Source organism: Rhineura floridana, chromosome 9, assembly GCF_030035675.1.
Source record: "Rhineura floridana isolate rRhiFlo1 chromosome 9, rRhiFlo1.hap2, whole genome shotgun sequence".
Lineage (NCBI taxonomy): Eukaryota > Metazoa > Chordata > Lepidosauria > Squamata > Rhineuridae > Rhineura > Rhineura floridana.
Window position 1 is genome coordinate 75461599 of NC_084488.1, and position 26106 is coordinate 75487704.

Genomic DNA, 26106 nt, shown 5'->3' on the forward strand with positions numbered 1-26106 from the left:
TCTGAATGTGCAATAGCCAAGTTATAGTCTGCGGTTATAACATTTGAATAATGTGGTTCAGTGTGAGTAGCATAATATTCCCATTGAAGACAGGAGGGTTTGTTCCAAACATACCGGATCTTTAAAAGCCCTGCATGGATTCTTATTGTGCTATCACAAATTCTATAAGACTTTCCTCATCCGCAATTTAAATTTGGGCTACACTGGATGCTAATCCAGAGGGTTACCTGCCTTCAGAGGTGTTTTTCCACAAAAAAATGCAAGGCTGCTGTGAGAAGAGAGGTCTGAAAAAACTGAGTGTACCCAGGCTTATGTAATCAGGCTTTATGTACCCAGGCTTCCCCAACTTCATGCTCTCCAATATTTTGGACTAGAACACCCATCATACCTGACCACTGGCCATGCTAGCAAGGACTAATGGGAGTTGTGATTCAACAATATCTGGAGGACATCAGACTGGAGAAAGCTGATTTCACCTTTCCTACCTCTTCAGCTGGAGAGAGAGAAAAATGACTTTTCAATGTATGGTTAAACTCTACTTGACTTGAATGGACCAGAGCCAAGGTCATACCAAAAGCATCAGCTCCTCATCTCAGATTTTACAGGCAGATGCTAACTTGTGTCTAATACAATGCCATTCAGACATAACTTGTGTCTAATACAATGCCATCTTTCCCAAAAGCCAGACCAGCAACCTTAAGAAATGAAATATCATTCTTTTCTCCCCCTGCTTTTCTTAGCCAGCAATCAACCAGCACATCTAATCTCAAGACTTTGCAATGATTAATGATCTCGTCTAGTGACTTTGCTAATGTAGGAAGTCCATTCAATAGGACTTACCTCTGAGTAAACATCCATAGGACTTGAATTTTAGTCTCGGTCCAAAACCCACCCATTTTTAGAATCATATTACTTGGTTTTGACTCTTTGTTAATGCTACTGAATATCTCCAAAAGAATGAAAATCACATTTGTTCTTTTTTTAAAAAAGCCAGTCTGCTTTACATGATCACATAAATCTGTCTTATGTAGAGTTAGTCTATTAATCTATTTATCTTAGTATTGTCTGTATAGGTGCCATCAGCTCTCCAGCATTTCAGACAAGGAATCTTTCATGATCATACCTGGAGATGTTGTGAATTGAGCTTGGAATCTATTGCACCCAAATCATGTGCTCTACCACTGAGTTACAGCTTTTCAGTGTACTTGTACTATCCAGATCTCTTCAATCTGGGGTTAAAACTATATTTGACACTCAGTCACAAGATTCTTCCTGTCCATATGGGAGAAGGGGACTACCTTCCTGCCATTTATACACTCATTATTTGTGTCCTGCCCCATTCCATCCCTTATTTGTCTTTCCATTTACAGGAAAGATATGCTCCTTAACCCTTTCTGATATAAGTCCTCTCTGCTGAGACAGACTTCATCATCCCTACCAGTGTAAAAATTGTGCTTTGAAGCTTTCCTACATAGAACTTCTCTACTCACTTTTTGTCTTTCCAAAGTTACCAGACAGGGCAATGTCTACTCTTGTCTCAGACATTTCAAGATTCCCTTGTGACTTCTCCTGAGTTTTTAATAGCACCTTTCTAAATGCATTAGATTTTATAACCATGGCAATGATAAAGTATTGCAAAGTGCAAGATTTTCTAAATTTAATTTATCTAGACATTGTACAGTTAAGACCATTTTTGTTGGGACATTGTACAGTTAGACTATTTTTGTTGGAAATCAAGTCAACTTTCCCCCTGAAAATCCTCTGCAACTGTTGGGTGAATACCATCTGGTATAAGCAACTTATTTTTATTTAATGTGTTAAGTTTGTTCCAGTACTTCATCACTTGACTTCTCGTTCTCAAATATGGCCTCTTAATTAGTACCTGACAGGAACTGATAAAATATACGCATCTATCATACCAGCTACTTTGAAATTTGCTTAATCTCACGAGTTGATTGTTGGTAAACCAGATAATTTTATGGTGTTTCCCCAACCTTTTAAACCCAATGCTTGGGAATTCACTAGTTACATGAAATATATTTGTTACCTATTCAGTAAGGCTCTATTTGGCATCTTGAAGTTTTGCTATGCAGAATGTACATGCCACTTTTACATTTCAGGTTGTGCTTACATTCTAGAACCCAGGGGCCAAATGTGGCTCTCCAAGCCTCTACCTGGCCCTCAGGACTCTCCCCATGCCATACCACCTCCCCAGCCACACAACCTCTCCCCAGGTCATGCCTCACTAGCCCTGCTTCACACCCTCCTTCAATGTGCCCTGGCTAGAAATGTCCTTGAACTCTGATCATGTGTCTTGCTTGCCTGGAGGATGGTTGTGTGTGTGTAAGTGTATACAGAAATGAGCCTACTGTACAAAGATAAAACATACATTTCTTCCTTCATACACTTTTGCCTCTGACCCCACCCATTATAAACATGCGGCCCCCAAAGAGAATGCAGTCCTCAGACTGAAAAAGGTTTCCATCCCCCGAGCTATCAGGATGGGATTAAGTCTGCAGCTACTGCCTATGGCACTACCCCCATTATCATCCCCCCCCCAATGTTTGCTTCTCATATCAAAGGATGCTTAGGCAAATACTTTCAAGTGCACCCACCGGCTTATGCACATGCAGTGTGGGTTTTGGAGTAACTCCCTTGGGCTGCATTGGAAGCTACTATGGAGCGCTCTCTCTCTCTCTCTTGACCCTAGGAGCTGGCTTCTTGCAAAACAAATCAATTCAAGAGCCCCAGTGCAAATATAAACCTTTCCATGCTTGAGATTGAGTGGATATTCTATACACTTTGATAAATCACTTGTTATACCAAATAAACAAATATATTTCTCATTTTCAAAGCAAAAAGATAAAAAAGTTTAAATTAAAGGCATTTTATTTCTGGAGACAAGTACAAGTGCCCGCACTCCCCCAGCTATGGACACAGGCAGCGTGAGGCTTAAAATTGACAGATTTTACTCTGTTAAGTTTTTCTCAATTAGCTTTTTGTTCAAATTCCCTGAGTTTCCTTGATAGGGTCTTTTTTTTTTTTGCACAATCTGCCCCAAGATAATATTAAACTTAATTATGCTGCAGTCACTATTGCTTAAGAGCTCTACTATATTTGCCTCTTGAATAAACTGCACTACTTCCCTCAGAATTGCAAGTGAGAATAGACTCTTGCTTGGTTGTGTTCAAAAAATAAATTATGCATTGTGAAATATTTTCTCAGCTCTAAAAAACGCTGTTCTCTTAAGTAGTGGGCTTCTCTCTTTTTTTTGCTTGTTATTTATTTCAAAACCTAATTTTATACTAAAGAGAACATTAAATGGAGGGAAATCTAAAAGACAGTCCTGCACTTTTAGATTTAATATAGGTTTAGCCTGGAGCAGTGGTTCCCAAACATTTTCCCCCCATGGACCACTTGAAAATTGTTTAGGGTCTTGGGAGACCACTTAATTATTTTTCTTCCTATAGTAGCAGTTGTAATGTGCTGGGCTGCATGATTTTTAGTCGTATTTTATTGCTTTTTTATTCCTTACATTTTATTTTTATTGTATTGCAATTCAAATTCTGTAGAATTCTAATTGTAGATGTTGTTCCCAGACATGCTGCAGGCCATCTGAATCAAGTTTGCAGACCACAGGAGGTCCACGGATCACGGGTTGGGAACCCCTAGTGCGGAGTACAAAAATTAGCCCTTCCCTTTCAAATGTGTTTCAGATAGCACAGACTTATTATACAGGACTTTCTTCCAAGAGAGGTTTAAAAGGCTCCAGATGCACATCACACCTTGTGCAAAAACAAACTAGAGTGGCAGCTGCCTTGCAGAGTGGCCCATGCTAAAAAGATAAAATCAACAGGAAATAAATACGTTGAATTCTTATTTAAAACTTCTTAGAGATTCAGACGTCAATTTGCCATTTAAAAGAGGCTATTCATATTCAGCTATTAAAAGAAAAATGCTCCCTAAACTGTACAAGCTCAGGTATCACTGGAAGGAGATTTGCAATGCTATGATACTGAAACATTTGAGCTAAAATTGTGAAAAGGATGCTAAGAATGTATGACTGAAAAGGTGGCTCTAGAGTGAAGGATGCACTTGGAATGGCTCGTGAGCTGAACAATGGAAAAAAACCTGTCATTCTCCTCTAGATCATTAAGTTCAAAGGTAACACAACAGGTCCAAGACATTACCAGATGGTGGTGGGGTTTTTTTGGCATAAGTGATGATGGGCTTTAACACCAGTTGCTGAAAACTAAAATATACAAAATCACAAAGCTGGCATCAGAACATCCACTATGCCAACATCTCAGTCTAAAAGCTAAAATAGACATAAAGACTGAATTCTCACTTTCAAATGGGTATCTCCAGGACAGAACAGTGGAGGGGGGACAAAAAGAGTAAAAGGAGGCACTGCTATGCAAATATGTATTTCTATGGTGACTTCACCACTTGTCACTCATATTTTCTTTTCTTTTTTGTATTTCAAAAAGATCTGCCCAACGTTTGCAGCCATCGCATTTACTAACTCAAGGCATTGTTTTTGATGATGCATTGCTCCTTTCCTCTGTTCCAGACACACAGACTCATCATATGCACTTCTAATCAAAGGAAGACTTTACGATCTCATCATAAAATATAATGGGCTGGTAAGCTTCGTGATGGAGAATCTTGGGCCAAAGAGTGACTTAAATGAATTCCACTTGGAACGGAAACTAATAACAATATCTCTTTTGCCTAACCCTATACACCATTTTCTGCATCACACACAAACACCACCATACTTATGACTGCCCCAAGAATACAGAAAGTATCAGAACATAATGTTATTCGTCCCTTGAAGGATGGTCAAGGGAACAAAAGGTGTAGTTGGAACAGCAGGGGAATATGAGTCAGAGAATGAACTCCAAGCTTTGCTCAGAACAAAGCAGCAGTGCTACAAAGCAAATTTGGTGCCATGAGTAGTGTCAATGAAGAGCCGTCACAGGCAACTACAAATGTAGAAAAATAGAAGTCTTGCTAATTATTTAATTAAAAATCATAATTAGAGCATCAGTTAAAAAAAAAAAAACCAGCGCAAGCATTTTTTCCCCAACAAATCCATCTTCAACAAAGTCCTAGAAATTACAAATTTAAAATGCCACAGGCATTTTAAAAAACAACATTGCTCTCTTCAGTGATTATTATTTCAAAGGGGATTCAGGGTTTCTCTTCCCCTATTGCCTCTGGTATGCTGTTCCTAGCAAGCCCACCAGGGAATGGAGTGTTATTCCCACAAAGAAAAGACTCTCTAGCAGCCTTTTGAACAGTACTTACTCAAATATGGTGGTTTGTAAGGCGCTCGTGTATTAGACAGCAGTCCATCCAGTTCCTTCCTCTCCAGAGTGCTGTGAAGAGCCTTCTCTTTGCCAAAGGTGGAGAAGGACCTCTCTGCCCCTGGCTGGGCTTCTGGTGTTTCAAACACTTCAGTGTCTGGAACAGAGTCCATACCGGGTACATGAAGATTGCTGCGGTAATCCGCAGCCTGGCGTCCATCAGAAGGGACAAAAGAGGGCATCCAGCACCGATCCGAGTGGCCCAATGCTTTACATTCCTCCGTGCAATTAGAGAAGAGATCCATGCCTACAAGTAGGAAAGAAAAAAAACTGTAGATAATATCTTCAGCATTGTGATCGGCTGCTGATAGATGGATGAGGGCATGGTAATCAAAAAGGGGTTTGGATGTTTTTCCCTCATCACCTTCATCCTCCCTATAAAGCTGATCATTTATTCTTCAAAAGAAAGCATCATCATTCAAAAAGAATGGAAGTGCTAGAACGCTCCACAAATGGGAAAGGAATCATAAGATGAAAAGTAAGATTGTTATTACTTTAAAAAAAGTCTTGTGAATTTACTTCATCAAGACAACTGGGAACAAGTTCCATTATACTGGATGCCGATGTCATCAGCTTGATGGCCAATAATAATCAATAGAGGGTTAGTATGGCACACAAGGGGTGACACAGTGGGGAAAAAGATAAGAAAGGGGTATAACTAAGTGGAATAAAATTCCACTTGTTCAGCTAGATTGCACTAGTTAAAGAACAATTAGAGAATGTCCCGGAAAAAGATAAATACAGAGATAGGCTAAAGATTAAGCATTTTGCTTTGGAGGAAGGAACATGACCTAACAAGTGAGCCCTTTGGCACTATTTCTTCCATGTTATTTTTTGCTGCCATCTCCCCAACAGTCCCCTAAGCCACATTAGGAGCTGTAGAAAATCCTATTGTGAAATTACTCTAATTAGTGGCACTAAGGGTAGCTGAAGTCGGATGTGACACAGATCCAGATGCTATTGACAAATGTGTTAATGCTTGCTCTATACCAGCAAACACTGGTCCCTGCCAACTTGCAACTGTTTGCTTACAAATCCTTTAAAGCTATTAGAATTCCAAATGACAAGAAAGTCTACCTTCTGATTGGCATTTCAATAGACTGACTGATTTCTTAAAATCATTGGGACAGGTTTCTTGAAGAAGCAGTGATGTCTGAAGCTTTTAGAGTGGAATGGAATGGCCAATGTTTGCTCAAGAGTGATATTAAGAAGCATGCAGTAAGAATTCAGTGGTCAAAAGTTGTTTCTTATGGCTTTGCTTCAAAAAAGAACTGAAAGGCTTTACACCAAGCTTGTGCTCATAACAGATGAAGAAAACCTCTTGTTGATTTTTCCTGACAACAGCAGCAATAAAATAACACACCAGCACCAAGGCTATTCGCCACCAAAGCACCATAACTCATTAACACTAAGATCCTGCTCAATACCAACAATACAATCCATTTGGCCTGACCACCATCAGTTATTCATCACTGTAAACCACAGATCATCAGCTCCCAAAACCATAGGCCAAAACTCACTGGCACTGCATCATGGCACGCTTGCAATTCAGTTGGCAGGCTGCAGACTGCAGAGAATAAGAATAATTTGCCACAAGACCTTTAAAAGTGTGCAGCTCTTCTGTGTTAGGATTTGAGAATGGCAGATGGTTCCTAGGGATTACATTTTTCTGGTGAGAAACATCTACTTGTTTTGATAAAAGTGTATGTAGCCACTTCCGTATAAAACAGTATTAGCTGTCCTCACCCCAATCTCCAAACAAAGACTAGTATTTCAAATTCTGCAGAAGCTTTGAATTTTAATATGATTTATATAAATAGAAGCAATATCTTAATAGATTTTCTGCAACTAAGAGAGCCCACCAAGTTACCAACAAGTGCTTAAGAACCAAAAAAACACAAGAGGATTCGTCTTGAGATTAATCTCACTTTATAATGACAAATTTATTTTAAATTAAGCTTTGTGCAATACGAAGTCTGGATTTGATTGTAACCTTCTACTCATAATTGGCATGCAGAAGTCTGGAAATAAATTACTAATTGGTGAGCTGTTAACGTGAACAGCGGCTGGGATTAAAGCTTTAGGGGAGGAATAGCATACAAGACATACAACTTGTTTGTTAAATAAATGGCTAGCTTATTTATTTGCTGACACAGTGGCAGAGAAAAGGGGTGGACAGAAAAGGTACTCAGAGACATTTTCAACATTTCTCCAGCAATATCTTTCTCTTTATATAATAAATGCTACTAGTAAACTTTCCAGCAGATATTATAATTGCAAAGCTGATTTTTAAATCATAGCTTAACATTTCTGTTTCTTAAAAGTGAAGCAGTTTTAAAGAAATAAGTCATAATATTATCTAGAAGGAATTCAAGTTTCATCACAGTCACAATCATACTTGTTAAAACATTTTCTGAAAATGAATGTCTGGAAACTGACACCAAGACAGGAAGAAACAAGTAAAATATATATTGTACTCCTCGTGTAGGTCCTTCCTTCCCCAGTTTAGTTTTCTATTAGAAACTACCTGTTTGCAGTTTTGAATCTGATATAAAATTGTAAATTTCTTTGTTTTCTGCTGCCAACTACAGTGAACCAAACATACAATAAGAAATATAATACAAAATATGAAACTGTTACATGTAACAACTATAAATAAAAGGTATGATCCAAGCCTAGTTAAACACTTTAAGTCCTCCTCATCTCATCAACATGTCCATAACTCTGAAAACAATGGGTGAAGTCTAACAAAGTCATACTCAAAGCAGATCCACTAAAAACAACTCAAGTTATTTAAGTCTAACCTCAGCATTACTAATGTTGGATAGCACCCACTGGAACTTTAGCAATGTAGTTCTGCTCAGAATTAATTCCCATGAGTTCAATGGGCCTTAGTTCCAGGAAAGTGGGTACCTTAAAGTGTTAAACTTTGACTGAGTCATACACGTGTACAGTAGGGCCCCACTTTTCGGCGTTCCGCTAATACGGCGGCTTTCAATTAGAGTAAGGCCCCACTCATACGGCGCTTGTTCCGCTTTTACGGTGTTTTTTGGGCATCTGGCACCATTTTATTATTTATTTATTATTTTATTTATTTAAAATATTTCTATCCCGCCCTTCTACCCTATAATAGGGCACTCAGGGCGGCTTACAGAAATAAAATCAAACATGTACATAATAAAATTGTAAACAGTAAAATCACAAAAACATTAAAATAAATTTAAAATACATAAAATACAATTAAAATAAAATATAACACACACACTCATATATATTACACACACACATATATATACTAAAGGGACTACAAAGGTAAAATTTAATGTAGAAGGCATAAAATCAGTGTCAGGCTCTACATTCAATCCCTTCCAAAGGCTCTCCGGAACAAGATCGTTTTCAGAAGTCTCCGGAAAACCAACAGGGAGGGAGCAGAGTAGACTTCTTGGGGTAGGGTATTCTAAAGCTTGTGGGCCACAGCTGAAAAAGCTATCTCCTGCATGCCTGTCAGTCTAACATCTTTCACTCCAGGCACGCAGAGGAGACCAGAGGTGGATGATCTTAAATTCCAGGCAGATACATATGGGCGTAAGCGGTCCCTCAGGTACATTGGTCCAAGGCTGTTTAGGGCTTTAAAGGTCAGAACCAGCACTTTGAATTGGGCCCGGAAACAAATTGGGAGCCAGTGGGGTTGATAAAGCACAGGAGTAATATGCTCCCTGCGCCGTGCTCCAGTTAACATTCTGGCTGCTGCATTTTGAACCAACTGCAATTTCCAAACCATTTTCAAAGGTAGCCCCGCATAATGTGTTACAGTAGTCAACCTCAATGTCACCAATGGATGTGTCACTGTGGCCAAGTCAACTGCCTCCAGGAATGGACGCAGCTGGTGGACCAGTTTGAGTTGGCCAAAAGCACTCCTGGCTACCGCAGCCACCTGATATTCAAGCAGCAGGGTAGGATCCAGGAGGACTCCCAAACTGTGAACCTGCTCCTTCAAGGGGAGTGCAACCCCATCCAGAACAGGTTGCAACCCTGTCCCTGATGCAGTTTCTCCCTTGACCAGCAGTACTTCCATCTTGTCTGGATTAAGTTTCAGTTTGTTAGCCCACATCTAGCCCTTCAGTCTCCAGGCACCTGTTTAGGATGAGCACTCCCTCCCTGCAATCAGGTGGTAGGGAGAGATAGACAAGAGTTCTGCTTTTTGGCAGGGGTCTGGAACCTAACCCAGCGTATGAGTGGGGCCCTACTGTATATGCTTATCTTATGCAAGCAGGGAGTTAACAGTTGTATCCAGTAGTGGCTTTGCATTATTAGAAGTGTTTCCACAAGATGGGGCATTTGATATTCGCAGTCCTTACTGCCAAATACATCCCGGTGCATACCAAACATTCCCCTGAGGTTTGAGAAATTCTCTGGAACAGTATGGGATATGGCATAGAGGGGTATAACTGAGGGGTGAACGGTGAAAACAAGGTGCCTTGCCTTGCACTAGCAAAAGTGCTTCCACTAGTATAAAGCCAACGTGCAACGCATGGAAACAACCCTAATTATTTTGTTTATATAGTAAATGTACTTTTTTTCTTAAAACAGGGTGACAAATAATGAAACGTGGGATTGCTAAAATATCTACATGGAATTAATTGGAATCAAAGTGGAGATGAATGTGACTGTGCTGGAAGCAGATGCCTGGGGAGGTGGAGAAAAAATGCCAGCTAAGAAGATGGTGGAACCGTTTCAAGAATCTGAGGAGTGATTCACCAGGTGGACCTGAGCAACTGCCTATCAGCTTAATGTTGTCCACCTATAAAATGGGAGTATCAATAGTTGGTTGCACATGGTTGGGAGAGGCTAACTGAGATTAAGAAAATGTTATTTCTCACCCGAATCCTTACAAGGAAAGCGAAAGTTATAAATCAGGGCTGGATAAATCTGGCTCTACTGGTAGCTTTTTGGACAAACTGCAGTAAAGGGAAGGAATTCTGACTCCTCCTGATTGTTTAACAACAACAAAAAATAAATGACTACCCCACCCAAAATTATTTGCCCGAAATGAAGAAAGGTTGGGGTAACCAGTACTGGATTTTGGTGCAGAAAGACAGAAATTTGTCCAGTTCTGGTACTCAAAACAAATTCCTGGGCTTAGAATTCTTCAGTTCTAAGTGTGTGATCTCAGCGTTCTAGTAAAAACAAAGTAGATCCCACAGTCTGCCACCCTAGTTCTAGAAAATCTTTTTAAAACAGTTTCCATTAAGTTAAAAGAAACTATTCCCCAATGCTTGCAGACTGTGGTTATCAGACCATTACATCTTACAAAACAATAAACTGAAATGAAGATACTGGTTTGGAAATTACGCTGGCACAAATGCAGACTTCAATTCCAGTTCTGTGTTCTCCACTTTTTAAATAGTCTATAATAAGGTGACATTTTGCCAAATGGTTTCTAACAGGTGTTTCTCCATGGCATCATAATGGCCTAGAATTGAAGCAACAGAAGCACAGCTGGCGATGCATAGATTCAGTAAACAGAGAGATTGTGAATGGATTGGTGTCTGGCTCTAATTTTTTTTCCCAGACCTGATTGCTATCTTACCATAAAAATAATCTTATAGTGCAATCTTATGCAAGTTTACTCTGAAGCCAGTCATACTGTGTTCAATGGGACTTATGTCTATTAAATAAGTGTGCTTGGGATCACACACTCAGTTACTCTTGTAACGTTTAACAACAGAAACCTCAATTTCAGAGGAAGAAATAAGGTTTTTTTTTTCCTGTTGTTACAGTAAAGGATTGTGTTTGCCATCAGGGAATAATATCTGCTCCTGTTAGGGAGCCTTTCTGCAGAGCTGGCAGAAGGAAGTTGGGGAGAGGGATTGCTAAATACTAATTCTATCAACTTTAGGGTGACTTTGGAATATTATAATTTGCCTGTTCGTAAGCTTTATGCTGGGGTGTGAACCTTTCACAGCCCAAGGACCACATTCCCTCATGGGCCACATACTACTGTTGGGTGTTGCCAGATACACACCACTCTCCATCTGCCACAAGGAATTTATCACAGTTCAAGGACACATTCCAGCCAGGAAAAAATCACTAGAGAGTGGAAAGCAGGTCCAGTGAGTGGAAGAGCCTGGGGAGGGGTTTGGCCTGGGTAGAGTCCTGAGGGCCAGACAGAGATGCCTGGAGAGCTACATTTGGCCCCTAGGCCAGAAATTCTCCACTTCTGCTTTATGCTCACTTAATTTTCTTTGATATATTTTAAATGATTTGTTCATTGCGGCATCGTTTGCATAGTGGTAAGACTGTAATGTACCCTGTCCATTACACAGTTTGGTTTTCTGTAACAGCTCTAAAACAGATGTAGAAGATGTAGTATGACTATGGTTATCTCTTTGCTTTTTCATTGAAAGCACTGGTTTTAAATGCAGTAGATTCAAATATGTGATTTCAAATCACTGAGCACAAGACCTGTTTCTTTAAAGTCTGCAGCACAATTTTCATTTATGCAAGAGCACCAAAAGCTTTTTATGGCCTGGTGTGCTAACAAGTATGCATTGAGAATGGAGGACAACTACCACTACGCTAGACTTGGTTTCAAATACTATTCATCTCTTTATATTTATAGCCTGCACCATTCCAAAAAGGTAAATAAGGACAACAACCCCCCCTTGCAAACACACACCTTGCAAGAAGGAACAGCAAAACAAAATAAGCATGTTTATGGTACATGACATTCTGGGCATCATAGCAATTATGCATGTCTTTAGTCTTGTGCAACAAAATATTTGGTAAGGAAAAACAAATTGTCAATGTCTGATATTATCACTAACACTCGTTAACTTGATTTACCACTCCAAGAGTCCTCTTACAGATTTATATTTAAAAGAAATGTTCAGTCACTCAAACACTTCCATCTCAACTCTGTCATAAATCTAACATGATGAGCAGTCTCTCTCAACTAACTTATCCATTATTACTGCCAAATTGATGGGGGGGGGATTAAAAATGTAATTGAATTTGAAAAACAGAAAAACCTTCATTACTTGTTAACTAGGATTTTAAAAGTGAATGAGAGTTATGGATTTTCAACAACTGTGCCAAAAGGGTTCTTCTAACAAGTAATACAAGGTATTGCTCAATAATATTCATGACTATATCTCATTTATTATACATAAAAAACACCAGCAAGCAAAGCATTTCTCTCTCACTCTCTATCTAGTTCCCTGAACAACTTCTAATGTCACCAGCCATATCATGTGCCATAAACTAGGGAATTAAAAAAGGCTATGGTTATAGAGGCAGTATGATAGTCACAGCAGCACTGACTGTAGTAATGAAGAAACAGCAAAGTAAAAACTCTCCCTTCCCCAGTCAACACTTTGCAATAGAAGTTAAACATGGAAGATGGCTTCAACCACGTGCGAGGTTAGAGTGCAATTTCACTGAATTCAATGGGATGAAAGTAGCCTAACTAGTCTCAATATTGCAACCTTTCTAAGGTATTCAAATTTACAAGAAATCACATATTTTAGCTCTCAAATTTTTGTGATTTGTTCCTTCTTGATTAAATTAAATTAAGTAGAGAAAGAGAAAACTATGCACACGAAGCCTCTAGAGATTTTGAATAATCTTCAAAGTATCCTCCTCTAATTATCCAATTAAAAATTGCAACTGTAATGAGTATGCCAGCCTTCCCCCCCCACAACTGCACCTACTTTCTTTAAAACCGTTACATGTTTTAATAATAAAAGGAGCTTCCCAGCTCTTTCCGTGGTAAAGGTTGTGTTCAAAGTTTGCTTTCAATTACATCCTTGCCTTTCCCTCTGATCTATTTGTCACAAGAGTTTCTAAACAATAACTTCATAGCAGAATCTAGACCAGTGAATTGTGAACAATATTAAAGATAGCAACTATAGAGAAACAGACAGACAGACTTGGCTACTTTTTTTTTTAAAAAAAAGTAAAACCTTTTGTACATGTTAATTTCCTCCAAGACAAGAAGAGCACCAAAAATAATATTCAAACTGTGTCGCTACATGGGATGAAAGAGGGAAATTGCCATCTACGCCCCTTTGGAATGGTTGTATTTTCATTTGTCATTCTCCACACAGAAGCTGTAGCACAATTCTCTCTCCAGTTGCTAGAGGTGAAACCCGCTGGTTCTAAGAGCAGCTAAGAATTGTTTCTCAAGTCCCCTGACAAGAGAAAACTGAAATTACACACATAAAAAACAAGCACACAAACATCTGGGGGAGGGGCTTGTTTTTTTAATAAATATTCCCTTAATAGATCCTCAGAGACAAGTAAAGATAAAAATAAATTACTCGCAACACATCCAGTCACATGCTGGCAAATGACGCATCCTTCACTCTGTCACTGTTCCATTCACATCTGTGCCCACAAGCAAAGCCATCAATTTTGTCTACAATCTAAGTCCATAATCTTTTTATCCTATACTGCAAGTATGTACAAGATTGAGAAGATCCCTCCTTCTCTTTCCTGCCCTGTGAGAAATTTAGTCTTCTTGAGTCAGCACAGTCTTTGTATGTTTATTTCGGGAACATCTAGACGCAATGAGGCGGTGGCTTAGGTCCAAGTCCTGGCAAACAGGTGTTCACATCGCACAGCATAAACGCAAACAAACACATAGAGTGGTACTTAGCACCTATGATGGAAGTCTCAGAAGAAAGCCAAGAGCTTAATTACCCATGGATTAAAACACACACACCTTAGATTGCTCTTCTAAAAGGATTTGTCTTCAGGAGATTACTGAACATGCAGAAAGGGTTTCTTTAATAGAAGCCATCCTGTACAAAGCTAAAGCAATTTCTATCACCAGGAGTCACGATCTAGCACCCTTCTTGAATGTCAAATTTAATTTCTACACTGAAATTACTGCATGATTCACTTACTGGATTTGCTTTGATCAATCCTAGACATCTCTCTCTTTCTTCTTGCTGGTTCTTCTACTTTTTTTATTTCACGCTCTTGAGATTTTTAATTCTCTAAAATCCTAACAAAAATGTTTTCTAAAAAAAATCCATTCAATATAAGAAAAATACTGAACAGCAAATTTATTGTCCAGTTTTAACTGAGTTGTAATTGATCTCAACTAAGTAATTGGTCCACAATATATCAGGAATTTATGGCAGGGAATAGGTCCCTTTAGTTTAGATTATATACAATGCCAGCTTTTCACAAATTAAATTAGACTATTTATTAATATGTCCAGGTGGTTTATAATCTGCAACTCAACACAAAGAGACCACAGAGGAAAGTAAGGGAAACAGAGGCAGAGTAAACAGAACACAGTAATATATACAGAAGCCCTGCTAGTTAAAACATTCTATTCTCATAGCAGCTAACCAGAGACTACAATATGAGAATCCCATACGCAGGACATACAATGGCACTCTCCCACACATGATCCCTAGCAACTGGTGTTCAAAGGTATACTGCCTCTGATTCTGGAAGTAGTACACAGCCATTGTGACTAGTACCCATTGATAGCCTTATCCTCCATGAATATAACTGGTACTACTGACAGCCTTATCTGCCCTTTCAAAGCTATCCAAATCTAGGTGGAAGCCATCACTACATCTTGCATTACATTAACTATGCACTGTGCAAAGAAGTACTTCCTTTGTCTTTCAGCATGTCTTCCAACATTCAGCTTCTTTGGATGGCTCTGGATTCTACTATCGTAAGAGAAGGATAAAAACATCTCTATATCCACTTTCCTCACCATAAATAACCTTACACACCTGTCTGATGTCCCCCTTACTTGCCCCCCCAAATTAAAAAGACCCAAACCTTGTAGCTTTTCTTCATAGGTGAGTTGCTCCAGCCCCTTCTCCTTTTCTACACGGCAAAAGACGATGGAATTCTTTCAATTCCATGTACTAAGGCTGCAATCATATACCCACTTATCTAGAAATTAGCTCCATTTAACTCAATGGGACTTACTTCCGACTATACAAATATAGGAATGCATGGAAATTAGGGGTTGTACCCAAGGCTTCGTAGAAAAGATGGGTTCTAGATATTTAGTATTTGGATAAAAGACATTCTTAAGGTGGCGTTCAATTGGTGTCCCTCTGCTGACAGAAAGCATCTATCAGTGGAGCGGAGAAAGAGGTAATTTTGGGGGCCCACTTCTCCCAAGATCTGCTCACCGGTAGGGAACTCTCCAGAGAAGATCTGAAGTCTGTAAGGCATCTGAATATACTAGAGGCTAAGAGGGCGTACTTGCCTAAGGCTACCTACTTAATTCATGACAAGAGGTGAGATTTATACCGTTGTTGCTATGCAGCCCTGCTAGCATTTTGTTCCGTTACAAACCATTTTCCCCAAGCCTGCCACAAACATCAACAGACACAGGGTTAAAAATATTTAGTTAAACATTCCAGCCTCTGTCTTTTATCAGTAACATAGACAGAATACTGATGAAGTTGGAAACTGAAGCATTTAACTAAACCTGCTTATTTACATATTACTACATGTGACTGGCTGCATCTTATAGAGCATTCTTCAGTGGGGTATCACTCTGTTGTTACCCAGATCCTATATAATGCCCTTGAACATCCTTCTAGATTGCTGTAAGCTTCTGAAATTCAAATAAGACTAGTTTCTGCTCCTTCACTGGATAAACCAGGCAGAATGTATCGGAGTGAGAATGCAGGTGAGATAACTGGTAAGGGAAACTTGACATAGGTGGGGAGGAAGGAAAAGCCTTATATTGATCAGAGAGCTTAAAATACAGATCCCAAAGTCACAGGAGTGAGATTAGATATTCTAGTACATGCCATGAATACACATTCATTCAGTGTCAGTATACTGCAAAAATCCTTTTGCAAAGCAATTACCATACATGCCTAGCAGTAATTTATCAAAACTGGTTATTTCAATTATTAATTTAAGTCAAAGTTTCAATTCAAAACGTTAATTCTAATTAGACCCAAAAGAAATTGTTAAATCTAATTTATTCTTCTCCATTTTATTTGCACAAGTCTGTAATTTAATCGTCAAGCCTATAAGTCAAGAATGCTGTGGACTGTGGATTTTAAGTAAATGAATCTGAATCAGCTTATATTCAAGTATTTCAGCTTGTTGGGTTTTGTGCTGAAACCACAAATAACCAAGTTAAAACAAAATAATGCCTTTAAAGTTTGGCCCCTGTGCTGTGAAATAAATAGCACCAATGAATTAGCCCAATGCAAGAATAGATACCAGGTCATCATGAAAACTCTCCTTTCTGATAAGCCATTTAAAAAACATGCATACACACCAATGGCAAAGATTAGTATAGTAACATCAGGAGATGCTTCTAAAATAAAATGGCTTTTTGCTTGATGTGCATTATGATGATTATATTCCCGCATTCTGCCTTTCCATTCCAGGCCCTTGTACAGATGTTTATTCTTTTCTTTCCTATTTAGTTATTATGGTTCATTATGTTGAGGGAACAAACTGATTGAAATGTTCATGGAGATGAGTACCGCAGTAAAATGATTTTATTTTTTTTAAGTAAAACGAGGGTGGCAAGGAACTAGACAGGGAAATAAGGGCAAAGGAGGATCTTACAATGCTTGGGTGCTACTGACTGCTGTCTCTGAAATGGTGCAAAGGAACTGGAGATAGCATAGGGGAGGGGAGAGGCTAAAATGCACTGGTTTGGAAGAAAGGAACAAATAAAATGCCAGAGAAAGAGAGAGGCTCTGTGTTCTGATGTAAACTTCTGGCAAGAGCTGGTTTGTTGTCAGGTTCCCAGACACAAAATAGATGCTCTGTTCACTAAGCATGAAGCCCTGCAAGGAGCAGGGAGCTCAGAGGCTCTTGGCTCTCCTCAAGTCTCATTAGGTCTGCATATTAATGACTTGCAGTAATATAAAGCAGCCCTTGAACAGGCTTTCCTCCCCCCCCCGCCCCGTCGTGCAATGTGCCCAGGCTTCTCATCGCAAAGGATACAACACACTCGGAAGAGTAAAGGCTAGAAAACCAACCAACCAACCACTCCCCGTCTCTCAGCACTCCTGGGAAACTGGAGATGGGGGGGATTCACCCTGATCGGTCTCCTCCAAGTTGTAGGGACTGCTGTGCTGGTTGGCGCTGATGGGAGCTGTAGTCCAAAACATCTGAAGGAAATCACATTGGGGAAGGCTGCTTTAGGGGATGCTCTAGGAAAGCGAGAAAGCCTCTGCTTCCTCAGAAGATCACCTCCCAAGGCATTGTTACAACAAACAAGAAGTCTCTCGAGCTTTTATCAGTTGAAAAAGTGGGGAGGTTATTAATGCCAATCCTGGATTCCAAGACCTCTGTTGATGACTATCTAGAAACACTTTGCCAAACGGTTGGGAGCATTATACCTATGGAAGCGCCAAAAGAATTGGCACTCCTGTCAAATTGGTGAAAACAGCAACACTACAAGAACCTTCTCTTTTCCTTCATAAGCAAAAAAAAAATGGTTAAATCAATATGCACCGCAATCATGAATCCAAGTAATACAACTAGATGCATCCCGCTTATTAGCTTAGAAAATTCCAAGTTTCCAAGAAGAAAGCAGGATCCTAAACAATGCAAAGTATCACATATTTGAGATACTCCATGAGAGACGCTACTGATCATCACACACACACACAAATCTTCACTGTCCAACTGTCATTCAATCATGAGACTCTCTCTTTCTCATTCATCCCCTAGGGGCACACCGTTTGTGCATCACTCTTCAAAGCCTGCTAAATAGCTGCTGCTGCAAGCTGCTTTGAGATCTTCTCAACAGTTTTTATTTTGTTATTTTTTCTTTGTTTGTTTTTGCCTGCCACCAAAAATGTGTCAGTATCTTTGTACCTCTAATATGCAAGGAAAGTCCCCATGCAGATTAACATACCGAAACTCAGCAGCTGTCAAAAACAAGTAGTTTTTGTTGTTGTATTTAAATATCCCTCTGTATGTTATGAATGAGACTACTTTAAACCCCCTCTATGTATATGCAGAAACAGACAACAAACACTCTGTATCACATTACTTTCTAACCTATTATTTATTTATCTATCTGTAATTGCCCTTGCAGTCTCTTATTAAAAGATCAAATATTTAGATTCCTCCCTTATCAGACTTACCAGAGGATTGACCTCGATTAGTGGCGTCATGATCGCTGTCTCCTTGTTCGCTGTCTCCATGACCACTGTCCTTAGAGCTTACTATGTCTGCTTCCTGGAATGCAGAACTAGAAACATAAAAAGGGCTTAATATTTGAACACCCAGGAAAAAAGAAAAGTCATAAAACATTATTCTGCCATCATATGGCCACATGTGGTGCTGCACTCAGCCAGACCTGCTCACAGCGTTGCTGCTGCTGTAGAGAAGCTCTTTCCATCACAAACTAAACTTGTACTTCTAGGCATTAATAATCCAACAAGACAGACAGTAGCCAGTACAACACTGCCTGTGCTATACAGAGTTGTTATGAATAATTTGGCTGACTTTGCTTAAACTAGGAAGCTAATTTTTGCACAGAGAAAACAATATTATATGCCAGTTCTTGAAGAGGGGCTCATAAGTATTTGAGGCACGTTTCAGACCAGCACAAAATAAGATTCCACTCTCTTTTCAGGCAACCTCTGCAAGCTCCACCAAAAGCCATAATTCAAAGGTGTTCATTCAGTGCCGATTTATTTTGCTTAATGGTGCTGACTGAACAAATTCATTTTTATAGTCTCTAGCTATTATTTGACATCTGCAGTAAACACATTTCCATGTCCTCCTTCATACTTTCTGAAATGCATCCCAGGTTGTGCAAAATTAGGGCCATAATTTAGGAAATCAGGAATGAGGAGGTCCTACCTGTTTACCCGCCGTGGTCTATCAACTAGATAACTGAGCTCTGCACGCTGGTGTTTAGTCTAGAAAAATAATCAGAAAAATAATTGAACTCCCAGTGTGTTTTTTTACAGGCAAAACCAGTTTATGTATCTACAATTATTATAATGGATTTATAAGTGCAATTATCTTTGAGCCATTAAATACCCAAGAAACAAGTATTGGTAGTGTCACTCAGCAACTTATCTCCCTAACTCATATAAGCAAGGTCTAAATGATTGGCTCTAAGGTCAGTAAACAGGGATCCGCCAACTAAGACTGGACTTGAATTCCACATCTATACTGAATAGCAGTTTAAATCCATGGATGAAAAATGTCCACACCTATATTGAATAGCAGTTTGAATCCACGGATGAAAAATGTCAATTGAAGTACTATTTTTTCTGAATGATGAACCTCCAATTTGGAGACCAATGTGTATTTCAATGCAGCATATGAAAAGAGGAAATACTTTTTTTTAAGTGAACAAGGAGACATATTTCTTCTTAGAGTTCTAAAAGGACAATATTTAAAATATGTTTTAAATATATTAACAACCAGAAAGTCTTGACTGGTTTTACAAGGCTCAAAGCAGTGTTTTCTCCCAGTAATAGACACACAGAATGTACACCCAATTTAATACCCAGCACACTACATTTTAATGGAAGAATGTTAAGTCCAAATTATGATATCTGCAAAAATTATTTACCCACCAAGGTAACACAAAACATGCACAGTGGGCATAGTGTTAAGTTTGATAGAAGCTTTCAATTGCATTCTTCTGAGATGGCTCCTTTGCAAAGGGGGAAAAATGCTTCATATGGAACCACTCTGCTGGAGTCATGAAAAGTTAGTTAATAAATCCTTAATTCTTGAATTAATTAGAACTGCTGCCTTGTAGTTAGTTATTCATAACCCCACAAGAGATTTTTTTCACAGCCTTAATCACAAATACAGGCACTCCTAGATGTAAATGATGGCTTTTCCTTTTTTTAAACACTGCATTGAACAGAGAGATCATTACAGAAACCCTTTCAGATTTGATGCTCCTGAAAGGAGCAATAAAATAACTAGAGGAACAAACAAACAAAAAAGCCCTCACAGGCACCAACTGGTCTGCACAGAATGAAAATAAATACTGGCACCTGACCTAGGACTATGTACTGTTTTATGTAGAAATGGAAGAAGCTAGGCTAGCTTCATTCAAATGCACACAGTGTGGGCGTTTGGCTGCAACTATTTCTAAAATGCTCTCCAGTGCACAACTGGTTCTGCCTCTGAAAAGAAGCTACTAACTGGCTGAAATCAAAGGTGCCTCAGAACACAGAGAGCTGTCCAAGTAGCCTGTCCTGCATCATGATTAAATGGAGCAAGACCGCTATTTCGGAGAAGCTATTTGTGTGTGCGCCCGCCATAAGGCGGGCAGTACAATCCAATGCATGTTTACCCAGAAGTAAGCCCCCTAATGTTCAATGGAGCTTTTCTCCAGGCAAGTGTATAGGATTACAGCCTAACAGAAAACTAAAGGAAGCAGAGAGAGTGCAGGAGAAGGAAAGCTGCACTGCAGTTTGATGGTGGCACAGTGTGGGAGGGATCTTGCTAGAATGAGCATGTGTTGCTGGAGAGAGGGCATAAATCAGCCGACTACTCATCTGCTACTACTTGTTGCAGGTGTAGTAGTAATCTACAGTCCACGGAAGGGGAGGGAGGTGAACAGTGGACTGATTGTGTTAATTAATAAATGACAGCCTAGAGACCTGTAAGCATTTGTGGAGGAAGACTGCAAGGCAACTCAACTCTTGTAACTCTAATACTGGTAGTAATGGTACAACTACTAGTAGTAATAATTAGAGATTAAAATGATCATAGTTCAGTGTCCACCTGCTCAGGAAGAAGCCCCCCTAAAAAGCAATGGGGCATACATATAAGTACATACTTGTAGGATTGGACAGTTAAGCTGCAATCTTATTATCCCTTAGCGACAGCGGAGCTTTCATCTCAGTGAACTTCATTACGCATAATACTGATAATTATCTGACAACTGTTACATTTTGTGGTGTAGTAGTTAGTGTCAATGGCATAGTGGTTAGAGTGTCATACCAGCAGCAAGGCAGACCTAGGTTCAAATTCCCAATCAGCCACAAAGCTCATCAGATGACCTTGGGCCAGTCACTATCACTCAGCCTAACTTACCTCACAGGGTTGTTGTGAGGAAAAAATGGGCAAGGGGGAGAATTAGAGCTCCTTGGAGGAAAGGCAAGTAATAAATACAGTAAAATATAGTAACTGTCAATGAGGGACACACAGAAGGGGGCAAGACATTGCCCTTAGACTAAGTGAGTGCCCCTGAGGTTATGAGAAGCTCAGAGGTCGTAAGAATGCCGTACCTCGCTGGACAATATACTGCCATTGGAGATGATGTCGGGCTGCTGGTCGGTGTATCCCGTGACAATGGCCCCGCAAGGGTTGTGCTCGGCGTCCGTGCTGCGGGAAGGACTACAGGGCTTGAGGAACATCAGGTCGGTCTTGGCCGACTCGGGAGTGAGGCAGACCTGGTAGCAGTAGTTCTGGTTGTGGTGGTGGGAGCCGAAGCTGGCCGACTCCTCGACGGGCACCTGGGCCGGGTTGCTGGGCACGTTGGAGCTCTGGACGAGCATGATGTCCGATTTGCTGAGCTTCTTCTTCCGGGCCCGCGCCTGGCGGCTGCAGCAAGGACAGCAGCAGCAGCAGCTCAAGCAACAGTCGCTGGCGAGGCACGTGTAGATGTTGAGCTTCTTCTCCTTCTGGCAGCGCACGGCCAGCACGATCATAGCCAGCAGGAAGATGAAGGAGACCGAGCCCAGGGCGATGATGAGGATCAGCGTCAGGTCCAGCGAGGTCTCTCCGCCACTGCCGGCTCCTCCCGAGCGGCTGGGCCGGTGCTCTCCTCCGGGGCCTCCTGCACCCCCGGGGCCTAGCCCCCCGCCGCCCCCTGCTCCGCCGCCGCCAGCGCCCGCCCCCTGCCGCTCCACCGCGCTGTCCACCAAGACCACGTGGAGGGCGGCGGTGGAAGAGAGAGGCGGCTGGCCGTGGTCGCGCACCTCGATGACCAGCTCGTAGGGCCGCTGCACGTCGCGCTTGGCGGGCACCTTGCGCGCCGTGCGCAACTCGCCGGTGCGCCAGTCCATGCGGAAGAGGCTGGCCTCGTTGCCCCGGGCGATGCTGTAGGTGAGGCGCGCGTTCTCGCCGTCGTCCGCGTCCACGGCCGCCACGCGGGTCACCAAGTAGCCCGGCTCGGCCCCGCGGGGCAGGACCTCCCGCGCCGGCGTGCCGTTGCGGCCGGGCAGCGGGCTGACGATGGCGGGGGCGTTGTCGTTCTGGTCCACCACCACGATGTTGACGGTGGCGTTGCCGGCCAGGGCCTCCTCGCCGTTGGGCTCGTCGCCCCCGGCGCCGGCCGCGTCGCGGGCTTCCACTTGGAAGCTGAACTCCTTGAGCTGCTCGTAGTCGAAAGAGCGCAAGGCGTAGAGGAAGCCGTTCTCGGAGTTGATGGAGACGTAGGTGAAGACCGACATGCCCTGGATCTGGCTCTCCAGGATGGAGTAGGCCAGCTGCGCGTTAGCGCCCTGGTCGCGGTCCGTGGCGCTGACGGCGTAAATGTAAGCGCCCGGCACGTTGTTTTCGCTCACGTAGACCTGGTAGACGGGCTGCGAGAAGCGGGGCGCGTTGTCGTTCACGTCGCTGACCCGCACCTGGATGGACTTGCTGGTGCTCAGCGCCGGCTCGCCCATGTCCCGCGCCACCACCGTCAGCGTGTAGGCGTCGCCGCCGGGCTGCTCGCGGTCCAGGGGCCCTTCCGTGACGATGGTGTAGTAGTTCTTGAAAGAGCTCTTGAGGCGGAAAGGCGCGTCGCCCTGCAGCAGCTCGCACTGCACTTGCCCGTTCTCCTCAGAGTCCCGGTCGGAGACGCTGAAGAGAGCCACCACGGTGCCCGGCGCCGCCGCTTCGCTCACGGCCTCCTTGACGGTGGAGAAGCTGATCTCGGGCGCGTTGTCGTTGGAGTCGAGCACCCGCACCAGCACCTTGCAGTGGGCAGGCACGGCGTTGGGCCCCAGGTCCTTGGCTTGCACGTACACCTGGTAGACGCTGCTCTCCTCGTAGTCCAGCTCGCCATTGACCTCCAGTCGGCCCGTCCGAGGCGAGATGCCAAAGAGCTCGCGCGCCCGGGCGGAGATGTGGCTGCTGAACGAGTAGATGATCTCGCCATTTTGGCCCTCGTCCGGGTCGCTGGCGTTGAGCTGCAGCACCAACGTGCCGGGCGGGGAGTTTTCGGGCAGGGCGACGGTGTAGACCGGCTGCTCGAAGGCGGGCACATTGTCGTTGGAATCCAAGACGCGGATGGTGAGCAGGGCTGTGCCGGTGCGCTGCTGGGGCTGCCCACCGTCTACGGCCGTCAGCACGTAACGGTGCACCGCCTGCTGCTCGCGGTCCAAGGGCTTGGAGAGCACCAGCTCGGCGAAGCGGTTGCCGTCTGGTTGCGTCTGCATGTCCAGCGAGAAGTAGCCGTTGGGGGTGATCTCATAGGTGCGCAGCGAGTTGGTGCCGACGTCCGGGTCGAAGGCGCTCTCCAAGGGGAAGCGGGTGCCTGGCGTGGCACTCTCCGAGATCTCCACCGTCAGGTCGGGCTCCGGGAAGGCGGGCGGGTTGTCATTGATGTCCAGCACTTCGATCTCGACGCGGAAGAGCTCCAGCGGGTTCTCCAGAAAGACCTCCAGGTGCAGCTGGCACGACGGGCTCTGCTTGCAGATCTGCTCGCGGTCGATCTTCTCGTTCACGTACAGCACCCCGGTCTCCAGGTTGAGGTCCAGGTAAGGGCTCCGCGAATTGGGCACCGTTTGGAAGCGGCGAGCGGAAAGTTTTGTAATGTCCAAGCCCAGATCTTCGGCGATATTCCCCACGAAAGTGCCATGCTCTTGCTCCTCCTGCACGGTGTAGTGAAGCTGCGAAAGGGCTCCCTCCACCATCCAGATTAAGGCAAAGAGGAATAGCACGACCATCTCCAAAAGGGGAAAAGAGATTTCCCCCTCCTCGACACCAACGCTTCCTCCTTCTCCAAAAATCCTCCTCCTCCGAGAAACACCGTCTCTGTGTAGGGAGGGAGGGGTAGGAGCGCCAGAGATTGATGGGAGCTTTAAAAAGGATTTGTGGTTATTCCTTTTCCTTCATTGTCTCTTTCCTCCCCCATCGCCTTCCTTTAAAACAAATCTTTCAAAAAAAAATATCGAGGTGGGGGGAAGGGGAGGAGGGGAAGAAATATCACCCAAGATGGGTGCGGGAGGGAGCCGAGGAGAGCTCCCACCTCATCGGTGATCTTCGCAAGAAATGACCCACTCGAGGCAAAAGGTAGCTGGCTATATAGACACAGGCGCCCCTTTTAATTTATTCCCAGAGTCCTGGCACTGCACCGCAGCAGCCGGAGAGGCAGTGGAGGCAGCAGCAACAGCAAATCCCGGGGAACTGGCAGCTTTCAAGATTGCCCTCGGGTTGGCTTCCCGATCGGAGCAGGAGGGGGGAAAGCTGCGGGAAGAACCGATGGGCATGCCCCCTTCAGATGAAGAAAAACACAGTAAAGACTGAAAAGATTTTTTTTAGCACAATTTGGTTTTAAAAAAAAATAGCCACAAAAATATTACACCCAGCGAAAGGATGGACTCGGAGGGTGGGGGAAGAAAGGCAGAGAGCCGCTCGGCAGCCCCAAACTTTAAATTCCCTGAATTTCTCCGGGGCTTAGCCGAGATTCTCTTCAATCTGCCTCACCATTCCTTCCTTCCATGCCTTTGCCCTCAGCACCCTCGCTAATGACAGTTTTCTCCCTGCCTCTCCTGCGCTGCTTTGCCTCTTATCTGCGGCTTTCAAGCACATTCACTAATAGTAGTAGAAGCCGTGCTGCTGCTCTGGCTCTTTCCTCCCGTCCCAGCTCCTATGATCTCTGCTGGCAGTTTCTGAGCTCGGAGCGTTCGGCTTTCCTGTTTTTGCGCAGCGACCTGCTCCTGCCAACCAATCGCCTCGCAGTCACGTCCCCAGGGCGGCAGCTCATTGGATATGCCGCACGTCCAGCAGGCTCCGTCATGAATGTGGGGGAGGAGGGAGCACGGGAGAACCCGTCGCTATAGTCTCAGTGTGAGTGCGTCTGTGTGTCTATGGCAGAGAGAATAACCCTGCCACTCCCGAAGCGCTTGCTGGGGAATCTCTGCCGCGGAAAGTTACTATTCCCCTGTTGCAGTTACGGAGTAAGGAGATCACCTCTCGTCATCAATGCAAACCATGATGCTTATAAACAAGCTGCTCCGTGGAGATGGAATTTCCACCTGCTCCTGACTTTCCCTTTCGTCTTCGCCTGTTTCTACGTCTCTTCTTGTTTTGAAAGCATCGCAAACAAGGAAAACTTGAGATAGAATTTTCCTTAGTGATTGTCCCCGCGGTTTGATTTTCCTTTGTGGAATCGTCTGTAATGCACAACGGAAAGCTGTGTGTCTGCTATGGCTTTTTTTTTTTTTTGCGGGGGTGTCTTTTCTGCTTATTTACCCCTTAATCCATTTCAACAAAACAAGAGAGAATTATATTTAATAACCCTATAATAATGACCCTATCTGCAGGTCACCTGTGCTACTATGAACATAGTCCCCATTATGGGGAAGGGCCATAACTCAGTGGTAGAGCATCTGCTGTGCATGCAGAAGATCTCCGGTTCAGTCCCCACCATCTCCGAGTGGGACTGGGAACCCCCCTGTCTGAAAACCTGGAGAGCTGCTGCCAGTGAATGTAGAGCCAGCCTTTCCCAACCTTTGGGCCCAGATGTTGTTGGCCTACAGTTCCCATCATTCCTGACTGTTGGCCACGC

At 42.9% G+C, this 26106-nt stretch overlaps 1 protein-coding gene across 3 annotated transcripts in view; it reads right to left on the reverse strand.

Annotated features, from left to right (window-relative positions):
• Positions 1–25192, reverse strand: part of PCDH10 (protocadherin 10) — a 75488-nt gene extending 50296 nt beyond the window's left edge. For all 3 annotated transcript variants that reach the window (XM_061585013.1, XM_061585014.1, XM_061585012.1), the window contains exons 1-4: positions 21614–25192; positions 19212–19270; positions 18488–18594; positions 5314–5619 (exon numbers count right to left, since the gene is read on the reverse strand). In XM_061585013.1, coding sequence (XP_061440997.1) covers positions 5314–5619; positions 18488–18594; positions 19212–19270; positions 21614–24262 — 3121 coding nt within the window. In that variant the 5' untranslated portion in view covers positions 24263–25192. The remainder of the gene's footprint in view (positions 1–5313; positions 5620–18487; positions 18595–19211; positions 19271–21613) is intronic.
• Positions 25193–26106: the final 914 nt, after the last annotated feature.